Here is a 12,857-nt window from a genome sequence, read left to right on the forward strand (position 1 = left end):
TTTATGAGCAAAAATGACGGCGTATTTTTAAGCTTCCACTGTTATTAAAAATAAAATGCAAGTGATCGTGCTGGCGCCTCCATGTCCTGCAGAGCGTGCTTTAGCTTCCACTCTCCACACAAACGATTGGATATGTGCCTAACAGCGCTCATTTATCTTGGTTAAATGTTTAAATGAATACTGTGAAATGCATGAAGTGTTTTATGTCTGTTTATTTTAGGCAAGTCGTGTTGGTTTGAGAAGGCTAAATTGATCAAACCTAATGCTCAACTCACTGTCTGCCGCTGCCGTTTGGTCGTTCCTTTAAAAACAAAAACTTGAATTTAACAAACATAAAATGTTCCAAACATATTTCTAAATTAACTTAATAAATAAACAAAAAGAAATATGACCACTTTGCTATTAAAAACCAAAATTGAACTATTTTAATAGCTGTGTAATGGGGAAAAGAGAGAGAAAAAAAAGACACAGGATCCAGTCGGACTTGGGCCGAGAATTCTCATAAAGCTGTTGGACAAGGGCCGGGCCCGTGCAGGGCTCTATTCGTTCCCTCGTTGCCCCCAAACTGTGCGAGACCATATGCACCTGCATACCCTGCATAGAAGCTACGCCACTAATCTTATTTGTTCTTATCTGTTCATAAAAGTTTTATGTTTAATATAAGCGACTTTGTCATTGTAGCATTGTTGATGTTGTGTGTGTGTGTGTGTGTGTGTGTTTTCCATTAAGAGTAATATTGAATCAACCGTAAGAATTAATTTTGTTTCTAGAATAGGAATGACCCAACGTGATAGGAGCTTCTGCAGTTGGTCACGCCCAAAGCGATTCCCATAGTAAAACACAGAGCGAAGTTAGAAAAAGAACTACGATTCACACTTCTTTTATCGTAGCGGGTCTTCATTCTTCAGCTCAATCTCATATTCACAATAAAACATTAGTTTGAATGTCCGCTGAGGAAAGCGATATCTTTGTAGAACTATCCTTTCATCTGTTAAGGGTGATTTCTGGTGACAGCGCTGCTCCGTGCATTTGTTGGCTGCGTCTTACAAGCGGTTGTTGAAAGTAAAAATAACTCTTGTTTACAACAGCGTTGAGGTCTCTGTAGTAACCCTTTATTGGTTGAAACACCATATTTGGTAACTTAATCGAACATTCAAAATGGTGTTTACATGCCTCTCTGTGAGCTTGTATAAGCACATGGATTTTTCTCAGCCAATCAACGGATTTCAGTCTACATCACAGATAGTGACACCATGGCATCTGACCAATCAGGAGTTGCCTGGGGCAATTCAAACTTCGGCGTCATTCAAGAATTTGTAAAGTATGGATCTACACTCCTACCTACTTCCACAAATACGGAAATAGCAACAATGGTAAGTTAATGAAACTCACACATGATATGGTTGAGTAGTTGTGTTAAATGTTGAGATAGATGTCGTTTGTGTAGGATTTCTATAAATTAGTGAACATTGTGGCATGAAAAATGGTGTGATCATATAAGGATTCAGGTAAAACTAGTGCACGTGACAGTATGTCCATTTTTAAACATACGCCTGATGCGTCTAGTAAGCCATACTTAGGTTTTTTTATATTGCATTATAACGTAGGACAATAGTATGTAATAGTGCATTGCATGTTGCCACAGGTTTGTATAACATTATACAGTGATCCAGTGGGAAACTTAAACCATTTATTGAAGCCATAAATAGTGAAATATGTGTATAACCCGAATTCCAGAAATGTTGGGACGTTTTTTTAAATTGGAATAAAATGAAAACGAAAAGAATTTCAAATCACATGAGCCAATGCACAAAATTAGCTCATTTCAAATTTGATGCCTGCTACAGGTCTCAAAATAGTTGGGACAGGGGCAGGTTTACCATGGTGTAGCATCTCCTCTTCTTTTTAAAACAGTTTGAAGACATCTGGGCATCGAGGTTATGAGTTTCGGTGTTGGAATTTGGTCCCATTCTTGCCTGATATAGGTTTCCAGCTGCTGAAGAGTTCGTGGTCGTCTTTGACATATTTTTTGTTTAATGATGTGCCAAATGTTCTCTATAGGTGAAAGATTTGGACTGCAGTAGACTCTTCTACTACGAAGCCATGCTGTTGTAATAGCTGCAGTATGTGGTTTTGCATTGTCCTGCTGAAATACACAAGGCCTTCCCTGAAACAGACATCGTCTGGAGGGGAGCATATGTTGTTCTAAAACCTTATATACACCTTTCAGCATTCATAGTGCCTTACAAATCATGCAAGCTGCCCATACCGTATGCACTTGTGCACCCCCATACCATCAGAAATGCTGGCTTTTGAACAGCACACTGATAACACGCTGGAAGGTCTCCCTCCTCTTTAGCCCGGAGGACACAGCGTCCATGATTTCCAACAAGAATGTTAAATTTGGACTCGTCTGATCATAGCACACTTTTCCACTTTGAAACAGTCCATTTTAAATGAGCCTTGGCCCACAGGACACGACGGCGCTTCTGGACCATGTTCACATATGGCTTCCTTTTTGCATGATAGAGCTTTAGTTGGCATCTGCAGATGGCACGGCGGATTGTGTTTACCGACAGTGGTTTCTGGAAGTATTCCTGGGCCCATTTAGTAATGTCAATGACAGAATCATCCAACAAAGGTCTTCGGCCTTGTCCCTTACGCACAGAGATTTCTCCAGTTTCTCTGAATCTTTTGATGATGTTATGCACTGTAGATGATGAGATTTGCAAAGCCATTGCAATTTAACATTGAGGAACGATGTTTTTAAAGTATTCCACAATCTTTTTACTCACTCTTTCACAGATTGGAGAGCCTCTGTCCATCTTTACGTCTGAGAGACGCTGCCTCTCTAAGACATCCCTTTTATAGCTAATCATGTTACAGACCTGATGTCAATTAACTTGATTAGTTGCTAGATGTTCTCCCAGCTGAATCTTCTCAAAATGTCTTGCTTTTTCAGCCCTTTGTTGCTCCCCGTGTCAACTTTTTTGATACCTGTAGCAGGCATCAAATTTGAAATGAGCTAATTTAGTGGATAAAAGTGTAAAATTTCTCCATTTAAACATTTGTTATGTTCTCTATGTTCGATTGTGAATAAAATATTGGCTCATTTGAATTTGAAGTCTTTTAGTTTTCATTTTATTCAAATTTAAAAAACGTCCCAACATTTCCGGAATTCGGGTTGTAATTTTGGTCAGTTTTATAACCTTATAACAGTTTTTATTATACTTAAATGGCATATATTGGTGTTTATTTTTTACTGTGAGCCTCATTACTGCTAAAATAAGTGGTACCACCAGTACTTATAGTGCTATTTTTCACATAATGCATCATAATGTAGAACAATAGCATTCAATAGTGCATTGGATGTTGCCACAGGTTTGTATAACATTAAACAGTGATCCAGTGGGAAACTTAAGCCATTTATTGAAATTATCAAGCCATCAATAGTGTACTACGTTTAACTTATAACCATTTTTATTATTATAACTACTACAGTTAATATTATTATGGCATATATTGGCGTTTATTTTTACTGTGAGCCTTATTACTGCTAAAATAAGTGGTACCGCCAGTGCTTAGTGCTATTTATCATGTGTTTAGGAGTTGCAGCAGCTAGAGGCCAGTCATGTCTTGCCCCCGAAGGAGCTCATCATTTCCATGTGCCCCCAGCATCTCTGCTGATGTCCCCAAGCCTGTCCGGGGACACCGCAGCCACACCCCAGATGCTTCTGAGCGGTTTAACATGTCCCTGTTCCATGCCCCTGTCTACACCAACCGCCAGACCTTTAAGTAATGCAGCAGGAAAGGGGAACATTTTGAGGTCAAAGGTGTTCTGCAGGGTCTGTAAGGTCCACCTGTGCCTCAATGCTGAATGCAACTGCTTTATCAAGTACCATGAAGAAGTTGCCTAAGTGACTGGACTGAAATTGTGACACGTGAAAAAGAAAAAAAAATTTCTAAATAAAAGAAAATAATTTCCTAAATTAATATTTTATTAAGTTTATTTACCACTTTTTGGAAAACAAATGACCCTAGTCCGTCAAAGAATTAGTTGCTTAAGTGACTTTGACACATGAAAAAGAAGAAATGTTCCTAAATAAATATTCTATTAAGTTTATATATGTTTTATGTATTTATATTTTATATATGTGTCTTATATTTTAAATATAAAACCATTTTTTTGGGGGGGGGGGGGGTGACCATAGATCGGCGAGGAACCATCTATGGTAACTTCATTGACCTTGATTTGCAAGATACATTTTTATTTTATTTTTAATTCACAAAAGTCATGTTATAACCTCCAATAAAACTCCAGGGTTGAAATTTTGAATTTCCAAGTATTTCAATGAGTGCCCAATAAAGGGATAAAAGTCTTTACTGCTGACTCGTAAAAACAGCGTCTTTTGTCGCCATCTAATGGAACAACAGCCATCATAAAAGTTGCTAGGCAATTCAGTCAAAAGACAAAGACCGCGCTCAATACAGCAGTGAAGCTACATAAAATATAACGTGACTAGGGGTTAAACAACTTTTTAAAGTCAACATTTGACTCGAAAACCTTGTGCACAGCTATGGCATATGACACAGCGCTGCCCACATGGCTATTGGTCCTATAACAGCTCATTTTTATCAGTTCTTTTGTCTTTGGGTCGTTATATTTCTCACAGATTTCTGCTCATTCTAAATCAGAAACAAAGTAGCATTAGATTACATTTATATGAATGCATTAGTGAGAGAGCGACTGCATGTGTGAATTAATTCTATCTGGCAGCATCTCTCTACTAATAGTGAAGCTGTGGGTTTTAGTTACTAAAAAATGCTATAACTTTTCAGTTTCTAAGCTATATTATTAAGAAATCATAGAACAGTGTTGACACTAAATTTCCGCGCCGTTACTGAAAGATTCTGAGTGCTTGCGATCTGCACGTGATGTATGAGCTACTGTCTGTAGCCTATGTGTGTGCATTACAATGCAGCTGCGCATTACATTAGAACGGTGATTAACTTACCTGTACAATACACTGTTTAAAACGCGCATTCTCCTGTTCAATGTCGAGCACCCAGATGGTATAATCACATGTCTTGTGGAGCGCTTTTGGGAGTACGCATTTATTTGTCATATTAACTGTTTGGAAACAGAGTGTAAATGTGGACTTCAAAGATTTCTTATTCTGTTACGCCCTCTATAGGACCAGTGACTAGTCGACCTCAAGCTTAAAGCATCATGGCAGAGCATTAAAGTCAACTAATCGAGTAGTCTGTGCAACCCCTACTTAAAACTACATTCTGTGACACAAAAACAGTATTATATTTAAAAATGATAGTGGATTTGGGCACTGTATATATAATACTGAAATACTGCAACAGGAGTGATACAAACTACACAAAGATACAAAGTGAATCGGTTGGAGTTCTGTTATCACTCCAATATCACACTCTTATCAGCCAATCAGATTCGAGGACCAGAAAGAACTGTTGTATAGATAGATAGATTGGCATCATACATTGACGGGCGTCCGCCATGACACTCGCTGTGAGAAATACTGCAACCGGAGTGATACAAAGTGAATCGGTTGGAGTTCTGTTATCACTCCAATATCACACTCTTATCAGCCAATCAGATTCGAGGACCAGAAAGAACTGTTGTATAGATAGATAGATCGGCATCATACATTGACAGTTACATATATACTATTGCATTTATAATGAGGGACAGATTTATTTTTTAACACAAATTATGGCCCTGAACCTCAAGATATGATCATATATGAATAATTCATGGCTGAAATGGGTATACATGTATGAAAGAGGTGTCTGATTGTTAAACTAATGTAATGTGGACTGTTGCTGTGTTTGTAGGTTGTCTGGCTGCATGGTGACAGAGAAAGGCTGTCGTTATGTGTCTTTAGCACTGAGTTCAAACCCCTCACACCTGAGAGAGCTGGATCTGAGCTACAATCACCCCGGAGATTCAGGAGTCAAGCTGCTCTCTGAAAAACTGGAGGATTCAAAATGCTCACTGGACAAACTCGAGTATGTCAAGTAGTTTATTATTTCAGTGGCAAATTGTTATTATTTCAACTCCTCAGTGGCTATGTGTGTGTTTTTATATATATATATATATATGTCTGAGCACATGGCTCTGTTTTTGTTAGCCATGTGCTCCTCTGATCCCGCCTCCTAGTTTCTAATTAACACGTCCCTTTGTTTAGTCCTTGTTTGTCTGAGTGTGCTCCCTTTATATTGTGTTCTCTTTCCCTCTTGTTTTGCCAGTTCATCATAAATTTGTGGCACTTTGTGCTATGTTGAGGCTACTTGTGCTGTTGTGTGCTATGTTACAGTTAGTTGTTTGCTAGTAGTAGTAGTAGCTCCTATTTTGCTTCTCTAATTGTGTTTTGATCTGCCTTCTGTTCCAGAGTATCCTTGCTATTGTTACATTTTTCCCCTTAGTTTTCTCAGCTTTTTCTAGAGTTCTTAGTTTACTGTAGTTTTTAGTTTTCCCTTTTATCTTACTTTAGTAGTTTGCTTTTTGCCTTTTTTTTACTAGTTCTTTTAGTTTGTTCCAAGCTATAGTTTTCTCTGTTTTCTCTATTAGCTTACTACTTTAGTAGTAGTTTCTCTAGTGGTTGCATAGCGTTAGTCTCTGCCATCTGTTTTGTCGAGTCTTGTCTTGTGTTTGCTGTGTCTTCTGTCTGTTCCAGTCCTGTCCTGCAAGCTAAGCTTCCCAGGGCACTCACTCTAGCAGTAAGACTGGTGTGGTGCCAGAGATACCCGAGTGTATAGAGTTCCTGCCTGGCCATCGCTGCTATCCTCCGGTCTCGCACCATCTCTGCTCTATAGCCTGCTGTCGTCTTGGGCTGGACGCTGCAGCCACTCTCTTAGCTTGCCTGTTATTGTGCCTCATACCTGCCTGTTGTTTTGACTGTTCACCTCAATCCTTGCCTCTTTGTGTCTTGTCTGTTGTTTGCTAATAAATCATGTAACTCATTCTATATACATATACATGGCAGTGTTAATGTGATTGGTCCAGGTGGAATAGATCTGCTATACTGCTGCTGCAGATCTATTGCTGCTTCTCCAAAAAGCCATGTGAACCACATGTATTACTATCTACTGTATGTGTGCCTGGGCTACCACGCCAACCGGCTTAATGCTAGTGGCCTATGACTATGTGAGCCTTGGCTACCATGCTTAACCCTTTCACACATGAGTTTAAAATGATATTTATATTTCAGCTTTATGCTGGATAATATAGTATTTATATTTCATATTTATGCTGGATTCACCCTCTAAATAGCAATGATTGACATAGTGATAACCATAGCAATAGATGGTACATCTGGAACCAGGCTTGGCCAAGCTTTCACAAATGGCACGTGTCCTGAGCAAGATCCAGTTAACAGACCAAAAAATGTGCAATCTTTATTGAGATTGGGCATATCAACCAGTAATTTAATTTCCAGTTATGAAGGGTAGAAATATCAGGAAAGAATGGTACGCGATTTATGAATGGCTTGAATATAATCCCACAACTGATTTTTTTGCGCACGTGTTTCGCATTTGGTGGGAACGAGTCCAAAACAGACACATTTCAAGTGATACTAATACCCATAAAGACTTTACATTTTTGTTTTTTTACATTTTTTTCTCCCCCACCGATTCAAGAGTTAAATGTCACCCATGATTGCTGGTATGTTTAAAGCATGTGTAACATGTTGTTTAATCTCGATTATCTTGTTTTCAAAATCATTGAAAGTCAAAATCATAATTGAAAATGTAATTTGATTTTGTGTTCGTTTACTGATTAAATGTGACTGTGTGTTTTCTAGTGTGGATTATGGAGAAGAGTGCAGGATTAAAACAGGACTAAAGAAATGTACGTCTACAAACACACACTCTCTCTCTCTCTCTCCTGTAATGATTGTTGTTGTGTTATAAATATCTCTGTTTCTGTGTTCAGGGTTGTGTTTTCTCTCACTGGATCCAAACACAGCAAACACTCGTCTCATTCTGTCTGAGCAGAACAGAAAAGTGACAAATGTGGAACAATATCAGCCGTATCTTGAACATCGAGACAGATTCGATGTGCACCTTTGGTCCAAAACTTTAGCAGCTTCCTTGTGACACCAAGGCAAACAACATGCATATAGTCAAGCACGAACTGTGTGACCATTCCTAAACGTATTGAGTGACCTCTGTGATGATTTTCATCACGCTGTTCGGCAAATGACTCGTCTGTTCTCCGGCTGGCATGCGTTTCAGGAAACGTCATTTTTCGTCCCCCACAGGATCCCTCCTGTGTGCAGCGATCACAACCACTATAGCCTCCAAGCCCCTTTGTTTGTTTTATAAATGATCGTGCTGGAGCATCACAAATTAAGCAGTCCAGGGACAAAGAGAACTTCCTCTCATCTACACTGAAACCTTGTTCAAGAGTGGAAACTTCCTGAACAAAGTCTCGGAAGATACTGGATCGGATTGCGGGATTTGCTATTTCCACAAAAGACCCCTACAACAAATGGATCCCTTTCAAATGGAAATTTCCCTAAAATTGGCCAAAGTTGCTTTGGAGAACTCTTGAATAATGGTAGTCCATCCACGTTCACCTGCAAGTTGATTGTGTCAGATTGTGACAGCAGACTTTCTTTGTTTTGGATCAAATATTCCAATATGCCACAATGCACATACTCCCCAGCATCAACTGTTTTCACCTCGCGTGAATGAATCAAATTCCGTGAACATTTTGGGAGTGAGGGGACGTTTGTTTAAAATTTTAAGTAGGCTTGTCAGCTGCATTTTGTCACACCAGACTCTACCACCCATTGACGCAGTTCATCTGGCAAGTCTTCAGTTGTCATGTGTGTCACTGAAAAAGGCTTCCTCTTTAGGACTGTTTTCTGTGTTGTCTTCAAATATTGAGATGTTATCACAGGTCATGTCTTCATGACTGAAGCACAAACATCTACATAAAATGTTTGTCAATAACATGTTATGTAAATGTCCCTACTGAAAAAAAGAAAAGAAACCATCACAGAATTTGTAAAACTGGTTATAATAGGAATTGTATTGGTTTTAATGGAAATTGTAATGGTTCCTGTTGGTCTCTACTGGTAATTTGTCAGGAAACCATTTTGTATTGGTTTTAATGGTTAATAGTTGATGGTTTGTAATGTTTCTAATGGTATTTGTAATGGAAGCCATAGCATTTCTGTGATGGTTTCTATTGTTTTTTTTGTAGACAGTGTAGACGATGAAAATTAGACTTGCCATGATATTGTATTAAAATACCGGTTTTATCTTTAACAACGGTAGTCGGACGCTAGGTGGTGCTGTGCAAGGTAGCCTGCGGCACGGAAGCTTTCATATGGACACTGGCCATCAGTCAACATACAGCACGTCAAATATGACCGAGTGTTGAAAAGACTCTTGCAAAACCTTTCTTTTAATATAACATGTCAAAGATTTGTAGTATACAATTTGCAATGCCAGGATATCGAACAACTATGACCACAACCTCGAGCTTCATTTCCCATGATCATAAACTGAATGGTAAGCTTTTCGTTATGGTTAATTTGAGACCAATATCTAGAGTAGGGGTTTCCAAACTGCTCCTGGAGTTAACAAGTAAGTCTGAAAAACATTGATTAGCTGGTTTAGGTGAGTTTGATTGACGTCGGAGCTGAAACCTGCAGGACGGCTCTCCATGAGCAGTATTGGAAACCCCTAATCTATATAGTAATTTGCAAAACACCATGCTTCTATACAGAAAAAAATAATTCAATGTTGTTTATGTTTAGACCTGTTATAATGCGGGAGTTCATAGGTGATAACTTTATATACACTTTTTATCTGTTATTAGTAACAAATGGATTAACTAACTAATGGATTGGCACATGTTTACTTTACATTTGTTTAGATATAATTATTGTTATCTATTTTACTCAAAAACTATGTGATGTGTAAGCACTCATGAAATGTTGTATTTATGTTTCATTTATACTCTAAGCCAGAGGGTGCCCTCTTACTGAATGTACAAACTGAAAATTATAGACGTTTTATGACGTTACAGGAAATGCCTTTGTATGGACAAATTTAGCTGTAGCCTGGGATGCAAATTTGTCACTTTTCGAAACCAATTAAAAGACATTTTGTGTGATTCGTGTAGATCCGGCGAGTTTTTGAAATTGGTGGGGTTGGGGAGGGATTGCGTTGACTGCTTTAAAACGCTGCTGTGTATATTCGTGCATGGTCTCGAATCATAAAAGCAAAGTTTTCGATTTGCAACATGTTTTTTTACTGTGTTGAGAATTGTAGCCAATCACAAGCATCTCTGTCGAAAGCAAAGCAGAGGTGTGATTTTAACATTAAAATAATAATACAAAATATGAACAAATAAGAGAAAATATATAAAATAAATAAAAAGGCATAGCTCACATTCAATTTTAACGAATAAGGATATTAAAAAGTACCAGGGGGATTGAAGAGTGTATTATAGCATTTTAAACATTTCGCAGACTTTTTGTTTTTTAACAGTCTTATTGAAGAAATATAAAAGTCAAAGTCAGAACAAAACAAATTTAACATAGGAGATGAATTAAGAACTTTTTATGTATGTGAAATTTTGCTAATAAAATACAAAGTTTAACAATAAATTCTAGATCCTTTTTGCATTTGTTTTTAATAATACAAGATAACATCCTTTAACCCTCTGGGGTCGACAAACGCGCCGGAGCGTTTTCTTACATTTTTTTTTACGTGAAACCAACGCGATGTCCAGTCTTTCCCATCTGACTTCCTTATCTCTAATTAGATCACGCCCACGAGCTACTTTCGCTTTTGATATTACGATAGTCCACGTGAGACGCGTGGCGTATAAACGCTCACATCACAGCAAACAAAGCAGCCAGACTTTTCCTCAAGTTCATCTCGGCTACTGTTCGTTTCTGGAAGAAGATGTGCTGAGAGGAATAAGACAGAATTTACCTCAGAAAAAGACGCGCTGAGAGAAATATGCTTTGGAATACCTCAGAAAAAGAAGAACGCGGCGGCTTGATCCAGCGGAGATCATTTACATGTGTACGTTTTTTTTTTAAATTAACCTACTTGCATTAGTTGTCACATAACTTGTACACATTTCACTAGTTAAGACTTTTTCCAAACTATAATTCCTGACTAAATGTATAATCAAGTGAAACATTATGAAGTTTCATTCACTGCATCTAAATTTCTCACAATGCCAGGATGTTTTTTTAATGTTCTATAAAATAGACAGTAATACGATATAAAAGTAATATGAGTTATAATGTTAATAGCCTAATGTTAGAGAAAGAATGATTAGACAAAACTTTACTTTGATATCTACATATATTCGCGAATATATGTAGATGTTTATAAATATATTTTCCCATATATAAATGTTTTTGTATTGTATAATAGGCCTACATACAAAGCATGCTTGTGTTTATGACTAGAACTAAACTTCTGTTCGCGAATATCTGCTCTGGTGTAAATGTTTTGAATGTGTTATACCCGGTCATTGGTGTTTGCGATCATTCTGAGGTGTAAATGTATCAAGTAAGCTGTAAATATCACTGATAACCCAGATAGCAAGCAGAAGTTGATTCAACGTCAGTCAGAGGAACTTGGTCAGAGGAATCGGAGATCTGTGCGTTCACTCTCACAGAGTGGAAAAGGGTAAATATATGTATTTTTATTCATTATTTTATATAATGGTTTGTCCGTCTGTCAGCTACTTAGACTCTGAAGTGGAAGATGAACACTTTAAAAACAATGACTGACAAAACATTTTAACTTGAGCTTTGTCAAATGTTAAATGTATATGTTTTATTAATTTTGTTCTATAGACATTTGTTACACCACTGGCAAGCCGATAGTCAGTCCAGTGTTTACACACACACACACACGCATACATACATACATATAGTCATTAGCAGACGTTTTTTTCCAAAGCGACTTACAAATTATGTCAATAGAAGCAAACAACAAAAGAGCAATATGTATACGTGCTATGAAAAGTCTCCGTTAGCCCAACGCAGTAGGCAAGTTTATATATATATATATATATATACAGGGCCTAAAATTAACACTCACCAAGAGCCAAATGTGAGTAAAAATCAGCGTTGGCGAGTATATGTAACAGTGTCAGTCGCCAGTTGGCTGGTAAAACTTTTACGAAATATAACAATGCAATGTAGTGGGAACTAGAGACCTGCGCGGGACTGATTTTTCTATATATATCTATAAATATATCTTATCTGGTCCCGCTCCTGCCTGCAACATTCATGTTTTGTCCCGCTCCCGCCCGCAAAAAAAGTAATCTATATAGATTTTTTTTCAGTACATCAAAGAAATTAACATGAAATGGTTTTGTAACATCTCCTAAGATCCACAATATCCCATCATAAACCACTGTTATTTTTAACAGAAATGTTCCTGTGGCTCAGTAGTAGAGCATTGCGTTAGCAGCGCAAAGGTCGTGGGTTTAATTCCCAGGGAACACACATACTGGTAAAAAATGTATAGCCTGAATGCACTGTAAGTCACTTTGGATAAAAGCGTCTGCTAAATGCATAAATTGAATTTTAATATTTAATTTAAAAGCAAGCATGGGCTGCTGCGTGCATGGCATGGCAGAATGCGAGCAGCGTGCTTCCTTTATTATCACTAAAAGCTGAAATCTCAGTTAATCGCGATCTCATAAAGCTCTGTTATAACACAATAAATATATGCACAATGAATCTTTCACAGTGTCTACACTTCATGTGTTAAAATAAAAGGATTTGTGAGCAATTTCAGCACTGCTGTGAGTGGATTCTAACTTAATCACCTCT

The 12,857-nt window shown here is 37.7% G+C and overlaps 1 protein-coding gene across 1 annotated transcript in view; it reads left to right on the plus strand.

Moving 5' to 3' along the window:
* The window catches only part of LOC107570416 (protein NLRC3-like), a 34,529-nt gene extending 26,399 nt beyond the window's left edge, over positions 1 to 8,130 (plus strand). The window contains exons 7-9 of the mRNA XM_016256647.1: positions 5,866 to 6,039; positions 7,836 to 7,882; positions 7,967 to 8,130. Of these exons, the coding sequence (XP_016112133.1) occupies positions 5,866 to 6,039; positions 7,836 to 7,882; positions 7,967 to 8,130 (385 nt within the window). The remainder of the gene's footprint in view (positions 1 to 5,865; positions 6,040 to 7,835; positions 7,883 to 7,966) is intronic.
* Positions 8,131 to 12,857: the final 4,727 nt, after the last annotated feature.

The sequence above is a fragment of the Sinocyclocheilus grahami genome, unplaced genomic scaffold (assembly GCF_001515645.1).
Source record: "Sinocyclocheilus grahami isolate Dianchi unplaced genomic scaffold, SAMN03320097.WGS_v1.1 scaffold1455.1, whole genome shotgun sequence".
Classification (NCBI taxonomy): Eukaryota; Metazoa; Chordata; class Actinopteri; order Cypriniformes; family Cyprinidae; genus Sinocyclocheilus; species Sinocyclocheilus grahami.